This window comes from Colletes latitarsis, chromosome 7 (assembly GCF_051014445.1).
Source record: "Colletes latitarsis isolate SP2378_abdomen chromosome 7, iyColLati1, whole genome shotgun sequence".
Taxonomy (NCBI): Eukaryota; Metazoa; Arthropoda; class Insecta; order Hymenoptera; family Colletidae; genus Colletes; species Colletes latitarsis.
In genome coordinates this window covers 18,663,872-18,682,439 of record NC_135140.1, presented here as the reverse complement: position 1 = coordinate 18,682,439, position 18,568 = coordinate 18,663,872, and the positions used below count along the sequence as shown (strand labels likewise).

The 18,568-nt window shown below is 40.7% G+C and overlaps 3 protein-coding genes and 1 long non-coding RNA gene across 7 annotated transcripts; 2 read left to right on the top strand and 2 right to left on the bottom strand.

Annotated features, from left to right (window-relative positions):
* Positions 1-394: 394 nt before the first annotated feature.
* Positions 395-1,712, bottom strand: LOC143343274 (uncharacterized). Of its 3 annotated transcripts, none has more exons than XM_076768009.1 (3): positions 1,522-1,712; positions 621-842; positions 395-534 (listed from the first exon to the last, which is right to left on the bottom strand). In XM_076768009.1, exons 2-3 carry the CDS (start codon positions 837-839, stop codon positions 454-456), a joined length of 300 nt encoding a protein of 99 aa, XP_076624124.1. In that variant the 5' UTR covers positions 840-842; positions 1,522-1,712; the 3' UTR covers positions 395-453. The 3 variants fall into 3 exon arrangements, with proteins under 3 accessions (XP_076624124.1, XP_076624122.1, XP_076624123.1); XM_076768007.1 differs by having other exon boundaries at positions 621-868; positions 1,522-1,707; XM_076768008.1 differs by lacking the exon at positions 1,522-1,712 and adding an exon at positions 924-1,478.
* Positions 1,713-4,700: 2,988 nt separating this feature from the next.
* Positions 4,701-6,424, bottom strand: LOC143343230 (uncharacterized). Its single transcript, XM_076767903.1, has 4 exons — positions 6,086-6,424; positions 5,626-5,913; positions 5,313-5,489; positions 4,701-5,230 (listed from the first exon to the last, which is right to left on the bottom strand). The coding sequence occupies exons 1-4, from the start codon at positions 6,422-6,424 to the stop codon at positions 4,862-4,864; spliced, it is 1,173 nt and encodes a 390-aa protein (XP_076624018.1). The 3' UTR covers positions 4,701-4,861.
* Positions 5,820-9,229, top strand: LOC143343840 (uncharacterized). The gene is made up of 3 exons (XR_013080018.1): positions 5,820-5,943; positions 6,015-6,280; positions 6,922-9,229. It is a non-coding gene; the product is annotated as an uncharacterized LOC143343840 (long non-coding RNA).
* Positions 9,230-11,418: 2,189 nt separating this feature from the next.
* Setx (probable helicase senataxin) lies at positions 11,419-18,345 on the top strand. Of its 2 annotated transcripts, XM_076767993.1 has the most exons (8): positions 11,436-11,549; positions 11,652-11,739; positions 11,921-12,034; positions 12,130-12,276; positions 12,398-12,608; positions 12,685-16,939; positions 17,011-17,221; positions 17,307-18,345. In XM_076767993.1, the coding sequence occupies exons 2-8, from the start codon at positions 11,656-11,658 to the stop codon at positions 17,427-17,429; spliced, it is 5,145 nt and encodes a 1,714-aa protein (XP_076624108.1). In that variant the 5' UTR covers positions 11,436-11,549; positions 11,652-11,655; the 3' UTR covers positions 17,430-18,345. The 2 variants fall into 2 exon arrangements, with proteins under 2 accessions (XP_076624107.1, XP_076624108.1); XM_076767992.1 differs by having other exon boundaries at positions 11,419-11,739.
* The last annotated feature ends 223 nt before the right edge of the window (positions 18,346-18,568 follow it).

Here is an 18,568-nt window from a genome sequence, read left to right as displayed (position 1 = left end):
ACGTGTACGTGTGTCGTGCTGAGATGAGAAGAATTCTTATCCGAATCAAAAGTTTTAAATCGTGAATAGAAGATCAACTTTCGATACGTTATTTATTCAATAAAAATTGTAACTTGAATTGTAAAACAGGTAACAGTTACCTCGAGTAACTGTTGCAAATTAATCGCATCGACCATTTATGGTGAAGGATTATCTGATACTTTCTCTTCTGTACTTTGAAAAACAATGTATTTCCTAATTCATTAACAATCAATTCAACTACAAAATGTACTACAGTAACTCGTATAATTGTCCAGTGTCTAAATTTATTTAAACGTAATAAATATTAAATAAAATAAATTATGGTGAATGTATCTTCGTTCTATCAACATGGAGATGAAGGAACAATAAAAGGGTTGCTGTACAAGTTGTATGAAATCGTTGATACGCCGATAATTATTTATTATTCTATACTTATTTTTGCACGAATCCTGCATTGTGGAGAACGTTGTAGATTTTTTCACGTGGAATTTTATCTGTGTCGCGATCGATTACCTGGAATAAGAACGCGGTATTAATAATATTTGCGCGATGTAAACTATTAGGGTAGTTTATCGTGGTGTAAGGTTGGTAAAATTTACCTGCATTTCTTTATTAATAAACCACGATTCCTGCGCCAGCCTGGCTGCGATTCTGGGATTTTTGTAGAAATCGTTCCGCAGGTGGTTGGGCAAAGTGTCCTCTAGCGCTGAGGTTAGCAAATTGGCCGGATGTGGGTACACGGCTCCGGAAGGAAGATAATATTGTGGCGCAGCCGTGCATATTCCCGCAATGGCGACGAGCACAACAATCGTATTCATCTTCTGAAATGTTACTTTCGATAACGATTCTGGAAAAGGATAAGACTCTTTTTAACACTATTTCAACCTCGGTTTTATGCATACCTATTTCGATCGAGAGATGCACCCTAACAAAATCGTTACTTTATTTCTAAATTAGACCGAAGTTCATTGATTTCACCATAATATTCACGTTATTCACATTGTAAACCGAAGCAAAATTCGCGCGAACTATCGTCAAGATACCTACTCGAAATACCCGTTTGGTCGCTCGTTTTAAACAATTTCACGTAGAATTCATGCTCTTACCAAGCGTTCGAATCACCACGAATTAATATTACATCAATCTCCGCCGCTACTTTCCCAAGAAACGAACAATCTCTGAATATTAGAAACCACAAATCGGAGTATTTCTTTCTAACGAACGAAATTTTCACTCGACGGTGATCCTAGTCCCCTGTAGTTATGCAAACGAGGTTCGATCGATGCCGTGCAAGAACAAAAAGTTGGTGCAAACGCAAAAGCGACTTTCTCTCGCGTAGTACAATGCGACACATTATCCTTTCGTGCTTTTCCGCGAAACATCCTCGCGGTTCATCGAACTTCCGCGATCCACGGGATACGTGGTGTCCCCGTCGCGGTCCATCCACGTCCACACAAAATCACCCGTGTGTCGGGAAATTCCGTCTTTTCCAGCACTCACCTATCGGTCACTCGATAACCCGACTCGAAAGGATCTAGTTATTGCTCTTGTTCGTGTCTAACTGAATTCGAGATCCGTCACAGTGTTACTTATATAGCGGTTGGTCGGCGGCTCTCGTGCTGAGGTTTACCATTCGACGTTTCTTGGTCATTGCCTAGCTTGTGGTCCTTCTGTCGGTCTTACGACTGCCGAGCAAGGCCACTGTTTCTCTTTAAAACAGTTTCAAGGGTGAAGATCCCTTCGTTCGACTATCGTCAGTTCATTTCATGACCTTCCCCTCTTGGGCGATTCTTTTATTCGTTCCGGTTCGCGGTTACACGCCTACAGGCTGTTAAACAAAATGGTCCAAAATTTGGATCGCCGGGAAACCCAAGGAAAAATAGTCTGCGAAGATTTCCTTGCCACTTGGCATATCAAAAAGGAGCATAATTTGTTTAGTTTTCGATTATTTTAATATTACGCTTGCTCGGTATATGTGATAGCTTCGAAGACTGGAACCCTGTTTTGCAACATCTTGTATAACGACGTTATTAGTGTATAATATAATACTAGCGTGACACACACGCTGCTGTCCATGAGTTTGGGGTCAAGCATCATTTGATAGTTGTAACTAGAATTACCGAGCGAGAGTGATTCGTACATTGTTGGTAATATACGGTGTGCTCGTGAATTACCTGTAAATTATATTTACAAGATTACAGTCCTCTGAAAAAGTTTGCGAAACGTCATCAAGGTCACCACAAGGTCGAATAAATGACCGCACAATCTGTCCTCCCACGAAGCCATGTTACTTTTGCCCAAACTTTCGATCACGATTGCTTTTACTAATCAATTTATCCATAAGCGTAGTCGCCAAATCCATTACCCGGTAACCACACTCTCCGACCATCAATCGGATTACGTTTCACCGGAGCGCTATTGCGCGAACAGTATTAAAAGTCGAGAGTGCGCTGCATTAAAGATCCATAAAACGTAAGGGGCCAGTAAATCGTTCGGTCTGGATTCCGAAACTCGTTTCACTTTTCACGTTCGGATGGGACACTACGAATTTCTTAAAAGTGGCTCTTAAAGTAGCTCGCCGCGGCGCGAGTCAACGCACGCCGTGAAATTTTATAGGTGTAAAGTTCGTACGTGTCCGGGGACAAAGTATTTCGTCTGTTGTGATCAGAATTTTGCTCGTTCCTCGTGCGTCGCAATCCTTTCTTTCGATTCATCGTAGCGTTGGGTATAAGTCTCCGTCGATTCGCTTGAAAGCGGGTTAGGTAGCGATTTTTATCTCGAATACGAATGAAACGATTCTTCACTTCTAAGCGGGGTAGATAGCAACTTCAATTTTTAATCAATTACTCGAATCCAATGTGAAGAGAATTGTCACTTGAAAGCGGGGTAGGTAGCGATTTTTATCTCGAATACGAATGAAACGATACTTCACTTGTAAGCGGGGTAGATAGCAACTTTAATTTTTAATCAATTACTCGAGTCCAGTGTGAAAAGAATTGTCACTTGAAAGCGGGGAAGATAACAATTTTCAAGTAAAACTCACTTGAAAGCGGGGTGGTACGCGATTTTGACATACTGTGAAGTCTTGAATTTCTTTTTGACATAATACCTTGGGTTCAGAGTGTCGTGGCCTAACTCAGACCGTTTAACGAATCGTCGAGGGTTCACTAAACTGTTACGTGCCTTCGTATCGCCCGGTGAGTTTCAACCGCCCACGCAGGTTCTCGCGAACTTTTTCGTCAGCCACGGTTTTCCGGTTTATGCGTCGCGCGTATGCGGTCGTGTTTCTTCGCCGTGAGTCGGATCCAGGTTAAACTGCTACCATATTCACGAACGTATGCAGCTTGTGATACCAAACCACCTTTGCTAAACAGATATTCAACAAAATAACGAATTTCTTTTTAGTTCTGTTACTTTGAAAATGGAGGGAAATTACTTGAATATTCGAGAGCTTTATTTTGTTTCGACGATTCAAGCTAAGCTCAGATTGTAGTTTGAAGTTACTGTGGCCAGTTTGAGCCAGTTAAATAAGACAAGGGAACGGATACTCCGTGGTATTTGGGTCAATGTTACGTCCTTATAGGCTGTGCCCGGAGGCAGTGGTTACCCTTGTCGGAATTGACTCGCCTGTTTCAGGAAGTTGTTACTTTCTTTGCCATTGTGAATAATGCATGGCTATAATTCATTGGAAGACGCTGTAAAAAAGAGGCTGGCGACAGGCGTTTATGCATATAAGAATGCGTGACCGTGTACTTGAGACAAGGAACTTCATATTTTTCATCCGTGTTCGTCTCGTATTCCGCATAATCAATTATACGCTTAATTTATACAGCCTTTTTTTTACTACACGAATGACCACTGAAGATTCATGTCGCATATTAACGACGACAAACGTGTAATTACTCAACGTACATTTCATTTCGACTTCATCTTCACGCGTAATCATTAATTCGTCTCTCGTATAGTGAATAATGGCTTTAAGTAGTAGTCATGGCAAAGTATATTTTACTGTATAGGGCGTTTAAAAATTTGTAGACGAACTGGAATAAATAAATCAAGGAACGAAATATGTTTAATATTCCAGAAGTTCTTTGGACAATCTTGTACAGTAGATGAAAAAGTAGTTGTCCTCCCTACTGCTAGCACCTCCAGCGTAGAAACGGCGAAGCACTTTGGTAGTCGCGTGATTCACGCGAAGTCTTATGGGTTTTATATAGTATAATTGACCCCAGCAATTGCAAATTTAATTCTCGTTTCGCTCAGGTAATAAATAATCTTCCTAAACAGGATTTTCAATGAAAATATCCAAACATATAACTTAATTTCCATTTTTTTTTTTATATAAATACCTTTCACAATACAAAACTCATCTATGCAAGTACAAAAGTTACAGTGGGGTAAACATATTCGTACGCTGTCGATTACAAATTTCCACTCGACCAATTACATTGTCAGGATTTTGTACACCTGCGAGAGTAAAGTTACAATGGTCAACGATAAAACAAATTTGATTTTTCTCTTCAGACATTTACGCGAGTGTTAAACTTGTATTCATCAAACATTGCAAACTGACGAGCCTAATCTCTCCGAAGATGGCACAAGTACATGGTTTTCCGTAGTTGCAAGAACAGGTTTTCAACTGCAGTTACAATTCTAAGGTGCAAAATTCTCAGTACCGTTAAAGCATTCATAGGAATTTCTCAGAAATATAGGAATTACGCTAGGACATCGATGTCACGTGACCTCTAACTAGCGAGGGCTAATGTTAGGGATACATGGCGATTTTTATACTATTGTACCAGCATAGAGAAACAATAATGGGGGGAGGGGGCGAGTCGATTTATTGGTAGTATCCGTAAGCTGGCGAGAGGGTCTTCTGGTAAACTGGAATGGAGGCGTGAGCCAGCGTGGGTGTCAGCGCCTTTCCAACGACCGGGTAGGAACCGTGAACCTGAACATGATCCAAACGGGCGGTTTTGATGAGCGTCGGATGTTGCACGGAGACCCTTTCGATCTTCGTCGCTGGTTCCACGACATTTACTTCCTGGAAGGTCTCGATCGGTCTGGTGAGGACGACGCGACGCGTAGAGACGCGCTCGTCGGCAGGTTCAACATTATCGGGGGCGGGGGTGGCGGAAAGTACACGGCCTTTTACGCGTCCAGCCTCCTCCAATCCGGGTCTCGCGAGTCCATTGCGACCGAATCCAACCTACAAGAACATGTTTGCGTTGGGTTTTGGTCCACTGAACCGTCGACGAGTCAATTATCCTTATGGTAATTTGTTAATTCACCTCAGCGACGTTGCCTCGCGCGGTGAGCAGCTCGATCAGTCTGTTCTGGTTGTTCTTGTCCTCCTCGGGTGTGGACTGCGGGCTGACGATGACGCTGGGTGACGGGTCATGGGCAACGAAAGGTTCGTTCGACGCTCCGTTCGAGCTGGTGCTCACTTGGGGGCTGGGCATGCGGATCTGGACAAGCAATTGTCGATTTTATCTATCTAGGGCTAAGTTTTTGCTTCTTAACTTAGATACCAGAACAAATTCTGACCTAGGGACTCATTTGAGAGTGTTAAATAATCTCTCCTAAAAGAATTAAGAAAGGTACCTGGTCCTGGAATTTACGGAAATCGGGATTCTCCACAACAACGCCTTCTTCTCCGCCATTGGGGCTCGGGGTGGAGGGGGACAGTGGCGGGGCAATGGTCGAGGGGCCAAAGCTGTAGGCTCCTTCAGCCTGCTGCAACTGATACGGGTACAGAGGCTGGATCAGTGCTGGTCCTCTCTGAATCTTCGAAGTCGGTTGGTCTAATTCGACCACGGCTGATCCAGCTGGACGGACAACCACTCGCTCCTCGATGTCGTAGAATTGCTTTTGGATCGCTGGACGGCGTACCTGACAGGGAACAATGCCCGTTATTAAGAGGTCAGTGCAATGATTAGCAGGTTTCTTCCATTTTAACAAAGGGATTTAGGTATTGCTCTGTTTGATTTCAGCGATTGGATGGAAAATCAGCTAAAATGGCGACTAGTGGAGGATCCTATCGTCCGAAGAAGGGACCACCCACCTCGAATTTCCGTGTTGACACGGCCGGTTTCACTACGTCCAACTGTTTCTCGAGAACGACAGGCTGTGCCTCGATCTTGGTAACCGGAACATGAGAGACAGTCGGCACGTGCTTGACGAAAGGCACGGCGGCGACTGCAGGCACCTGGGCGTGAGCGTATCCGACATGGCGAGCCTCCAAATTGGCAGGGAACGAGTAAGTGAGTCCTTGAGGGTCCACGTTGTTGATGTAAGTCACTCCAGCTGGGCTCAAGTAGGGCATCTGGACGGACACTTGGCTGCAGTGGCTACTCTGCAGCAGCGCCGCTGCCACCGTCACGAATATCAATCCAAATTGCATCCTGGATTAAGTCCAACAACGTCCAACATTAGCTTCGATTATTTATCAGAGTTGGGAAACAATGGAACGTCTGGACGTTCATTTGAAATTTTTATTCGTTAGTGGTCAACGAGAATGTGTCCAATTTTGCTGTGCATTTGGTTAGATCGAGATTATGAAGGCGTGCTATAGTTCGAATTCTAGGAAAAGAGACTTGGGCAAACTTAGATCTGAAACACTTGGTTTTTGAGGTACTATTCGAAGCTATAGAGTAATATCTTCCTAATTATGGCACATGTTGCCGATACCTGTTAATTTTGCTATGTATTTAAAGGCGTGCTATAGTTCGAATTTTAGAAAAAGAGACTTGGGCAAACTTAGATCTGAAACACTTGGTATCACTCAAGTTATAGAGTGAAATTTTACTAATTATCCACAATTCGAGATTTATAATTAACGCATACTGGATCATCGAAGTTACTTTTCTGAATAGAATTTTAATTCCGCATTTTCGATAGGTTTTGGAAGTTGGGTTACCTTGATGGTCGAGAAGCCGAATCAACGATGGGGTGGAAGACTGTGTTCTGTCGGTGGCAGCGGGCCTTACTTATACGGCGATGTGGTACCAACGGGGGCCCCACCTCACAAAATCGTCGTTCCGGTATCCCTCCCATCCGAACAAAGACTCGAAGCCGATCAAAATTAGGTCGATCTACATCGTTCCTCCACGTGTTTAATTCGACAAAACTTTGCTCCGTCGCTGGAGCTGGCAAACGCGAATATCGTAACGTAGTTCATTAATTAATCTATTTCGTAATCGATGGAATGGGCCCATTATTGACAGCTAATCGAGACTCCTGTATGCTCTCCTCTTATCTCAGAGAAATCGAACCACGCTGAAACGAATGACTATGTTCGACTCCGATTGCGAGACCATTAAAGTTGATTTCTTGTTTTGTTAACGCGCTACTTTTTAAGCATAGTATGTAGATGTGGCTTTCGATAAGCGACGTTATACAATTTTTGAATGGCAAAGAATTATGGGAGCTCGAAAGTGAAAACAGTGAAGTCAACTGGGTCGATGCGCTTCTAGAATTTGATTGATATTCGTGTCGCGTTTGTGTCGTACGGACCGTGTAAAATTCAACACTCGCGGAGCGTTGACACTGACATTACGCGAACATTGAGTTCGCGTAAAGAAAAAAAGAGAAAAGAATCGTTTTCTGATTGCACGAAATTCTGCAATTTTACCTAATCCCAGCGATGAAAGCCAGAAACCACCGTGTTGACGTTTTCGATAAAGAATAACTCCTAATTTCCCAGCAAATAAATCTTTTCACGTCGACGAAATTAGAAAGAACCGAATTTCTAAAATTTTACGTCGAAAAAGGCCGATTTTAGTGGCCCTGTTTGCGATGCAAAGTCTACCAGAAAGACGTGAAATTTTTACGTAGTCGTGAATGTGGGTTTCAGGTTGAGTTGTGTATATATTATCGAGTCCAGTCCTTTTTTATATAAAACGTACGAAATAAACTGTCAGGATTATTAGGGGCGGGTCTGCGAGGAATAAATTCATTTTAAAATGCCAGATTTCTCAACAATTTTTTTTCAAATTATTCTCTTAATTCGCCGCGTCATCGCTAGTGGGCCCACCCAAGCGGGCCCCGACACTGTACCCAGCGTTTATTTAATTAATAATTCAGGGTCAAATAATAAAAAAAAAACTAGTAGTTTACTACTTTCTGCCTAACCAAAGGAATAAATTTTAATTTGCAATATTCTTTTGTCACGCCATCGCGCGAGGGGCCCGCCCAGCGTGGGCCTTGACACTGTACCCCGCATTCGCCTTAAACAAGTTCTTACGGGTCAATTTTAACACCGTGAAAAATTACAAGGCGACCGAGAATTACGAATTACAATTAACCGGTTACGCAATTAAGCCCGAAGTTATTCGGCAATTAGCCACCCAGCTACTTCTGCGTCACCCCGTATGCAGATGAAATCGGTCAAGGATCATCGAGCACCGAGTGCACGCGCATCGAAAATGATTTACTTGGCGCGATTATGGATATTCTCATTACGGGTATCGACACGTTGACTGTAAAGTATGAATAATGTTCGTAACCGCCTTCGACAGTGTTGTTTTGGGCGATGCTCGATGCTGTTCGATGCTGTTCGATCTTGCTCAACGTCCATGTGTAACAAGGTCGAGCGAATCGAGGGAGTGACGATCGAATTTTAACCGTTCCTTCGATCGAGATGATAATCTTGCGCAACGTTAACATACGAGCACCCTAACTCACCGAACACGGTCCTCTATAGTTTTTATTTCGCTAACTCCGCGCCTCCAGGAACAAACGATCAATTTCGTATTCGCTTTTCGTAACCGTCGCGAAAAAAAAAGCACAACTCACGGACGTGGACCGATGTTTTAATCAGAATTGATCGCATTAAGTGCGCGTTGCTGGAGAAACGACGCGCGGCGAACCCACTAATTGTGCCCGAAAAAACTCGTACGAACAGTTACGAGCTTGATCGCGGGTTTTCGAAATTTCCAAGGCGATCGTGTCACTGTTTAATAGCGCAGCGTCCAATTAATGGCGTATACGTTGATCTGATTATTCACGAGACGGCTTCATAACGTTTAATGTACCATGATTATTGGATAAAACACGATATTGAGTTCGTATACGAGACTGTTGACGTCTTTTAATTAATTCTCAGCGAACGTAATTTAGTATATCTCTGATTTAAAAGATATTTAATGACGTGTTCGTTGATAAACTTATATCAAAATGAACTCGTAAAGTATAATATACCACGATTATTGGGTAGAATGTGCCATTATATTTAAATATTAGGTTGGTGACACCCTTGACTCAACGCGTAACATAACTTAGATAGTAGAGGGACAAAAACCTTGATTTGAAATTGATGGTTTGTGCCAGAAGTTAAATAAAAAAGATGATACATTTTTAATGGTTTGAACGCCGGCATTTTAAGAATTAATTGGTCAAAGCTGAAAAAGCAAAAGGATAAACATAACGTCGAGGAGAAACGAAGTTGAAACGGAACTGAATCGTTAAACTTACGTCACTCAAAACATGTCGTACGGAAGAACAATAACTAAATGTCTTTCCGATATAATTTGTCAGATGTAGCGGAAAAATAATAATTAAATATAATTATTATACTTCGGCAACAGATATCATTTTACCCAGCAATTTAAAAGACGAAATTAAAACTTTCATAACGAATCTCTCGATTGCATGAGTGGACATTGACTGAGAGAGTCGTCTCGACTAATTAAAACACCGATGTAATTCAGCATACTATAGTCATTGAATAATTGATGTCATGTTGTGTTAAAACAATACGTTCCTCTATATGGGACACTCAATTATCGTTCTTTCGTTACTGTTCGTTTCTGATCTCCCTCTGCTTCTCCCACCCACTGAGAACCCCTTTCCCATCGACGAAACCGAAAGTGAACAGTCTGCCGGGCATTACGTTCAAACTGGTCGTCCTTCTTTCGCAATGTCGAGCAGTTCGTGATCCCAAAAAGCATAAAATCTGAAAATAGTATCTCACACCGACGGTTCGATACTTTACACGTTGTTTCTCGCGTATTATCCGTTGTATATCTGCAGATCCTGTAATAATTCTTAAGGATTAGCCAGGGATGTATCGTAGTGGTAGGATTTGTCAGAAATATCAAATTTAAATGTGGGAATTAAATTTATCAAAAGTTATATGCATTTAAAGACGAGTACTACATATTGGGTACAGACATTTTTCGGCGAAAAAAAAAAATTTCAAATCGTTCTGAAAAAATTATTTTCGGTTGCGGGGGTCAATTACAACCATTTTTGGTGAATAGACATACCCCTGAAATCCTAACCATTTTCGAGAAAAAAATTCGAATAGGTGTGAAATTTTTCGACGAAAAAAAAAAATTTCAAATCGTTCTGGAAAAATTATTTTCGGTTGCGGGGGTCAATTACAACCATTTTTGGTGAATAGACATACCCCTGAAATCCTAACCATTTTCGAGAAAAAAATTCGAATAAGTGTGAAATTTTTCGACGAAAAAAAAAAATTTCAAATTGTTCTGGAAAAATTATTTTCGGTTGCGGGGGTTAATTACAACCATTTTTGGTGAATAGACATACCCCTGAAATCCTAACCATTTTCGAGAAAAAAATTCGAATAGGTGTGAAATTTTTCGACGAAAAAAAAAAATTTCAAATTGTTCTGGAAAAATTATTTTCGGTTGCGGGGGTTAATTACAACCATTTTTGGTGAATAGACATACCCCTGAAATCCTAACCATTTTCGAGAAAAAAATTCGAATAGGTGTGAAATTTTTCGACGAAAAAAAAAAATTTCAAATTGTTCTGAAAAAATTATTTTCGGTTGCGGGGGTTAATTACAACCATTTTTGGTGAATAGACATACCCCTGAAATCCTAACCATTTTCGAGAAAAAAATTCGAATATGTGTGAAATTTTTCGACGAAAAAAAAAAATTTCAAATCGTTCTGGAAAAATTATTTTCGGTTGCGGGGGTCAATTACAATCAGTTTTGGTAAATAGACATACCCCCGAAATTCTAACCACTTTCGAGAAAAAAATTCCTTTCTGAAAATATAATGTGTGACCAGAAATGATTCGCTGAAATTTCATGCGAATCTTTAAGACGTCATAACTTCTGAACGGATTGGACGATTTTAAAGTTCAAAAAGGCAAACGACGCGTATTTTGATGAAGAATAGTTGGAAATTCTAAGAATGTTCGAGAAGCTGTTCCTTAATCCCGTAAAGTGAGAAAAACCATATAAAAATAGTCCAATTAAGATAATTCCCTAGCTCGATTACGCCATGTATGTTACTAGTGTAAATTATAGTTAGCTCACATAACCACTAGATGGCTACAAAGTTTACTGGTTCGAACCTAACCAACAAATGTTTAATGTGTAAATTGAATCTCAAAGAGCGGTAAACGTCAGTGACTCATGTGTTCGATACAGTTTTCATGAATTGTTCAAAGTATATTTATCTATTTAAAATGACAGTTTGATTAGAATGACAGTTTCGCTAAAGTATGATATCGTTAAGCAATATGTAAACTAATATATATCAAGATTCGTACGTATCGAAGACGATAAAAGAAAGTTCCATGAAGTGCACTCGGATTAGTAGGGAACAGGTTAATAAACAGTAGATTTCTAAACAAGCCGATTATTTTAGGAAAATGACCACTGAAACCAATTGTCGATTCGTATTGGAACGAATTAATATTCCAGACAGGATTTCCCTCGATAAATTATACCATACAGTACGTGTTCCAAGTTTATTTTTGAAATTTTTGCGACGAAAATGATATCTGCTGAAACGTTCTTTCTCTAGAATTATTATTTGTTCTCTAATACCTTTTAATATATTCTTCGAAAGTTCGTTTCACGTAGTTTTTTTGCAATAGTAGAACATTTCTTCTCATAAAAGGGATTTATTTTCAGTATACCTGCGGTAGAGCTAAAGACAATGAAATAGTATGTCTTAGCTTGACAGTTTCCCGTCATCATTGTATTTTTTTTCACAACAGAGATGGGCTGTACGTTACAGATCTAAAGGTATACTAATGTTCACACCACAGGCAGTCTAATGTATTTATTATATTTGCATACAGATGCAACAGATTATTTATAACAGTCTATCGTTATTTTAGAGTGCTAATGGTTTGTTCATAAATGGAGTTGTCCAACAGCCACTTCAGACAATTCAGTTACATGTGAATGACATTATTGGGATTGGCTGCCCACAGTTAAATACATACGACAAGTCCATGTTTGCATATAAATTACACATAATAACGGTAACAATTTACAACAGTTGATTATCTAATGACATTAAGGAATAATTCTTTGCGTAGCTAAACTCTTATTCGTGAATTAAATTCTATTCATATTGGTTTTTTCTACATGTTACAACATTAGCAACCACGAACGATAGATAGTAACGACGCGAGTATTCTTTCGAAAACTGTATTGAATATTAAAAATGTGCCTGAAAGCTACACGTCGAATGAAAAATTCGATGCTGCGGTTAAACGTAAGAGGGAACGAGAAAATAGCGATACGAAAGAAATACCGAATAAGATACCGAAATTGGAGGACGCGAAATCTAGTTTAGAGGAGGAAAGTTTAGGTAATTACGTTACCGTCATTATTTACTTCGCCGTATACATCGAAACGTATTTTACGAGACGACATTGGAATTTCAGACGTTAGCGATATCGAAGTCATCCACGTTTCGTTGAACAGTAGCGCATCGAAGCACGTTAATGACAGTTGTGACATCGTCACAAGAAACGCCGAATTTAATATGTTAGATGTAAATAAACATACAGATAACGATATGTTGAAAATAAGTAATAGTGTACAGGATACAAGACAGATCCAATCGGTAGCGAAACACAAGGAGGAATCCAACAAACCTGTAAATCCTGAAAATGTACAATTACTCGTATCGAGTAATCTAAATAATAGGGGTAAAGGGAAAGAGAATTCTGTCGTTGCTTCTAAAAATATGGAGCGAACGAATAAAAGTACTGCTCAAGATGTTCAGAGATCTGTGCAGAAGCCCATGGTGAACAGTCACAATGTTGGTAGTGCTCGATCCAAAAGAAAAACGAAAAATGTAAATACTGAGCCGGAAAAAGTCTCGAACAGTTGCAACGAAACTTGCAATAATTTAAATAAAAGTGTAACGTCGAGCCACGATGCAAACGAACCTACCGCCGAAAGTGCCGTAGCGGAATATGTGCTTCCACTAGGTTCGAAGTTCATATGCAATGGAGACGCGATGATAAAACTGGAAGATGAGATACAGTTAACCGACGACGACGAGGAGGCAATTTTGAATAGTGCAACTAAGAGTTCCGCTACGACAATATCTCCAATCAAATTGAAGATGGTACAGCAAGAGCCGAAGACGCAGTTTTCGGAGGTCGATGTTGTAAATTTAAGCGACAGCGAGTGCGATATATTCCCGTGTTCACAGTTGTTTGATATTGGTTTCGGTATGAACACGTCGATAAAACCCGAAGTTAAAGAGGAACCCGCGGAAACGGACAGCGAGAGATTCAAGAGGCTGGACGACGAGGATTTAGTTATTTCGCTAACGGATAGCGAGGACGAAGACAATAATTGGTTACGGCGACTGTCTCGTAGTCAAACGCTCAACGATGATAGCGAAAATATAGAAATTAAAAATGAGTATGCAAATTCAAACAAGGACGCCTTGGAATTGGGCAACGTCGATATCGAGGAGCCTGCTTACGATTTGAACGAGGCTGTAAATAAAATGCAGTCGGATGTAGATACGAGAAGTAAAGTTGACAAAGAATCGGAGAAGCCTGCACAGGAAAAGGATACTTCGAAGGATCTGCGCTTGTTGCGTGTGTGCCTAGAGAGAACGGAAATCGATTCTAGAGACGAGGTTGCAAAGAGTGTGGAGTGTTCTAGCAATACTCATAAGAAATTTTTCAAATTTTCGAGAGACAAAGATCTCTCGATGGATCGAAGCACGGAAACTCCTGCGACGCCGATGAGGAAGAAATCGCTAGAGAGGAAAGTACCTCAGATAGAACCCAGTCATATGCCTATCAGAAGGCGAAGCAGTAGCGCGAGCAAAGCGCAACAAATCCCTCCGAAGCCCGCGAAACAAAGGCTGACTTCCAAGGAGAAGAAAGAATTGAAAGAAAAATCTAAACTGGAACAATACGAGTTCGCGAAAGATCAAGTGTACCGGAGGAAGCTTCACAAGTGGGCCGAGTGCCTGCCTCCCGGTAAAATTAAAACAAGCACGCCTCTTACCAAAGAAGAAAAGAGGGCGTTAGCGGACGACAGGAAGAAGAAATTGAAACAAATCGCCATGGAGGAGAGACGATTGTCGTTGGAGAACAATAAAGAGAAGAAACGTGTCGCGACGAAGCCAAAGGCGAAGGTATCGTTGAAGACTCGAAGCGACTTGCTCGTGGAAGACACGATTTCTGCGTCCAAGCCCGAAGTGCCCGAAAAAGCCTCGACTTCGGTTAAGTCGAAGGTGGTCGAATCCAAGAAAAGTAAAAACGCGACCAACAAACTATCGATGCGTATGCAGTCGATGACGTTAATCGATCTGAATAAATTGGGCAAAATACCAAAGAAAAGTAGTAAAACTCCAAAAGAAACAGTTACCAGGCCGCAAGAGATAATCGAAGATTCCTCGTTGGCGACAAGGATGCAAGAAGCGACGGAAATTGGCAAGAATAGATTTAAAATACGACCCAAATCCGTCGCAAAATTGTCGGAAAATAAAGATAAATCACCTCTGCCTTGCGCGTCCACCGGTAATTTGCAGGGTCAGATGAAAAAGAAACGAGTATCGTTCTCCGCAGTCTTACAAACCGTACGGGTATACGAAATCGAGGAGACGAACGTTCTGAAGAAGCTCAAAGGCAAGGATGCTCCTCTACCTCCGATCAGAGCATCGAGGAGGGTGATGGAAAACGAGAAGATACACGAATTTCTGTTGCGTATTTTCTCTTGGAATCCAGTTTGGCTGGAGGAGCAGGAACGTTTAAATTCTACGCCGCCCGTTGTGAACACCAACGAGTTGCACGTTATGTTGACGCATTACAAATCGTACGACGAATATTGCAGCGTCATATCGCCCCTTCTGTTGTTGGAAACTTGGTACGGGGTAACTAAAGAATTCCAGAACATCGAGCAAGACTTCAGAAGGCCCACGTTGATGTGCTCCATAGTCGAGAATTCCATCCAAACGAACATGAAGGCCCCGAACGTGTATTTAACCACTCTGATGCTCGAGGTACTGTCCACGAAAGAGGACATACAGAGGCAGGCTCATCCCGTTTACGGTGACCTAGTGTTTTTCGAGTACGTTAAAAATCACGAGAAAGGTCAGACCTTTCACAAAGTATTCGCGTACGTCATGGACGTCCACCAAACGATATTGACGGCGTGGACGCACTACAACAAAGATTTAAGGCATTATGTAAAAAATCCTTACGTGTTGTTGACGTACACTATGATAACGAAACCCTTAGGTCCAGATATTCTGGTGAATCGTGTCCAACGACTTAGGGCGGTGACTTATTTGCGCTCTACGTTACGAATGGTTCGGGCGCTGGAATGTCTACCGAATTCGCCGCTGATGACCGCCATTTTAAGTCCGAAGATCGAAATGTACCACTTGCCCAACGTCTCCGCGTCGGACGTGATGATAACACGCGACAATTTGAACCAGAAACAGCTGGAAGCCGTTCACAAGATAACCAACGTCATAGTGCAGAAACAAGCGAAACTGTGTTTCATTCAGGGACCGCCAGGCACTGGTAAATCGAAAGTAATCGCGAATATTGTTACGCAGGTGTTGTACGGAAACAACAGGTACGCGAACAGCATTGGCCCTCTAAGGATATTGGTGTGCGCCCCGTCGAACGCTGCCATCGATGAAATTACCCTGAGGTTGTTGCAAATCAGATCGAATATGAAAAACGTGAACTACAAAGGATTCAAGATGGTACGGATCGGTAGGTCGGACGTGATGCATCCGGTCGTGAAGGATATATCTGTAACCGAGCTTGCGAAACGCGAGGTCAAGAGAACGACGGCCAACACGAATAACATTCCTCTGGACAGCGTGGACGAAGAGAAGGCGTTCTTGGAATCGAAAATGAACGCTCTGAAATGCGAGATCGCGAACACTCAGAAGATGGACGAGATTTACCACAGGCACATTCGAATGAAGCTGGCGGACGTGACTGCTAAGTACGAGTTGCTGAAATGTCGTAGGCCGTTGAACGAAATAAATTCGAGGGAACTAGCAAAGATACAACGCGCCGCGGAGAACAGAGTACTTTCGCATGCTGATATAATAACGTGCACGCTGTCGTCCTGCTATAACAATCAAATGGAATCTGTTTTCGTGGCCGATAAAAGGAGGATATCTGTTTGCATCGTGGACGAGGCTACGCAAAGCTGCGAGGCAGAAAGTTTGATACCGTTGATGTTGGGCGTGTCTACGCTGGTCTTGGTCGGCGATCCCAATCAGTTACCCGCTACCATATTAAGTCCACAGGCAAAGAAATTGGGACTGGATCAGTCCATTTTCTCGCGCGTGCAAAACGCCTTTGAATTCTGCCCGACTAACCCTATCATCATGCTGGATACACAGTATCGAATGCCGCACGAGATCTCCTCTTGGCCAAATAAGTTCTTTTACGGCGGTAAATTGAAAACCGCCATAGCGCGAAACGAAACCTTCCCGTTCCATGCCTATCGAATACTGAACATTAAAACAAACCAGAACAACGACAATTTCTCGAATACCGACGAGGCGCAGTTTGTGGCCAACATGATTTTCTCTATGTTCTCTTTTGCCAATTTAGATAAGTGGGAATGCATATCGGTTGGCATTCTCACGCCGTACAACAATCAAAAATCTATAATACAAGAGAAAATCAGTGAAAAGTAAGTCCTTTGGTAAACCGGTATCCGCCGAACCTGCAGTGTGTACTAATTATAGATATTAACGATTTCAGAATGTCTTTGTTGTCGGAAAGTCTTAAGAAAAAGATGAAGTTCGAAGTAAATACAGTTGATGGATTTCAGGGGCAGGAACGCGATGTTATTATTATGTCGTGTGTTCGAAGTCAGAAGATCGGATTTTTATCCGATAGGCAAAGACTTTGCGTCGCTCTCACGCGAGCGAAACACAGTCTGATACTGTGCGGTAATTTCAATGTCTTTATGGTAAGATGATGCAACATCGAAACCGTAAAACGTGCAGTTAACGGGACATGTTTACTAATATAGAATAAATATTATTTTTTTATAGAGAGATCCAATGTGGAATTCGATGCTATCAGACGCGAAATCTCGCAAGATACATTTTAATGTTAATGCAAATGCCAATCCTCAGGAAATAAAAGTACATGTTGTTAAGCGATTCAATTGTTAGCATTCTCTTTGTATATTTGTAAATCATACATTATCATTGTTTATTTTCATGTCAAAAAGATACGTTGTAGATTTTTTTTTTATTTTTTTCTATGATATTATTTTTGCAAATAATAAATTTTTTAAATAACACTGACATAAATCGGATAACAAATAAAAATAAGTACCCATCCTTGAAGTTATCGACGGATTACGTGACAATCTCGTATAGTGAACGTTTAATTGGTTCGTTATATTCTTTATTAAATCTGGATTAAATGATTTAATTAGTGTGTGTATATCTCGCGTAACATAAATTGTTGTGCGAGTTGAACTTCACTTCTATTAAATTGTTGGTTCGTCTTTGGTTATGCCTGTATTTTCGATAGGATTTACGTAAGATAGAAAAAGATCTACGATTCAATTTTAACGTTATCAACATAAAAGTGATTGGTAAAACAGTTCTGTAGTGTTTCTGGGTGTTTTTAAATTTCATTTTCAGTAAAAAAAAATGTCGGCCCCTATCGGCAGTTTAGCCAAGGAAACCAATTTCTTGGTTAAGAAATGTCCTGTCGTGTCTGGCACGATGCACATAGTGATTTTAGAATATCTGGACTCGGACCAAGAATTATTAAAATATTTTTACAAGATATGGTAGAATTTGACGAATAGATTCCAAAAATCATAATTTTAACTTTAGGAATGCGTGAGATCGAAAGGTATGAATGTTTAAAATGTGTTCATAACAATCGTATTTCTATTTGTTTCTGTGCATTACCCAAAGTCAATAGCACCATTCGTGTGCTTTTATCTCAATACAAATGACGATAATTGTTTTCTTTATCTGTTTCGAAAGTTTCAAAAATGGACATTTTTCCGACTCGAGCTTTGTGTACCAGGTTCGAAAATTGCACACAAAACATTCACATATTTTTTATTTTGCAATAATACTAAAGATCACAGAAACGTGTTTATTCCTTAAAAATCGTTTATTTCGTGTAAGAATATTAATATACAAATTGTCTTATGCTATCATATGACTATGTAAAATAAATAACTTAATAATATGCAAGCAAGTAATTACTATTTATTTTTATACATTAAGAATTGGATATTAGGCAAATGCTGGAAACATTGTCAATTGAGAATGTAAAATGTAAT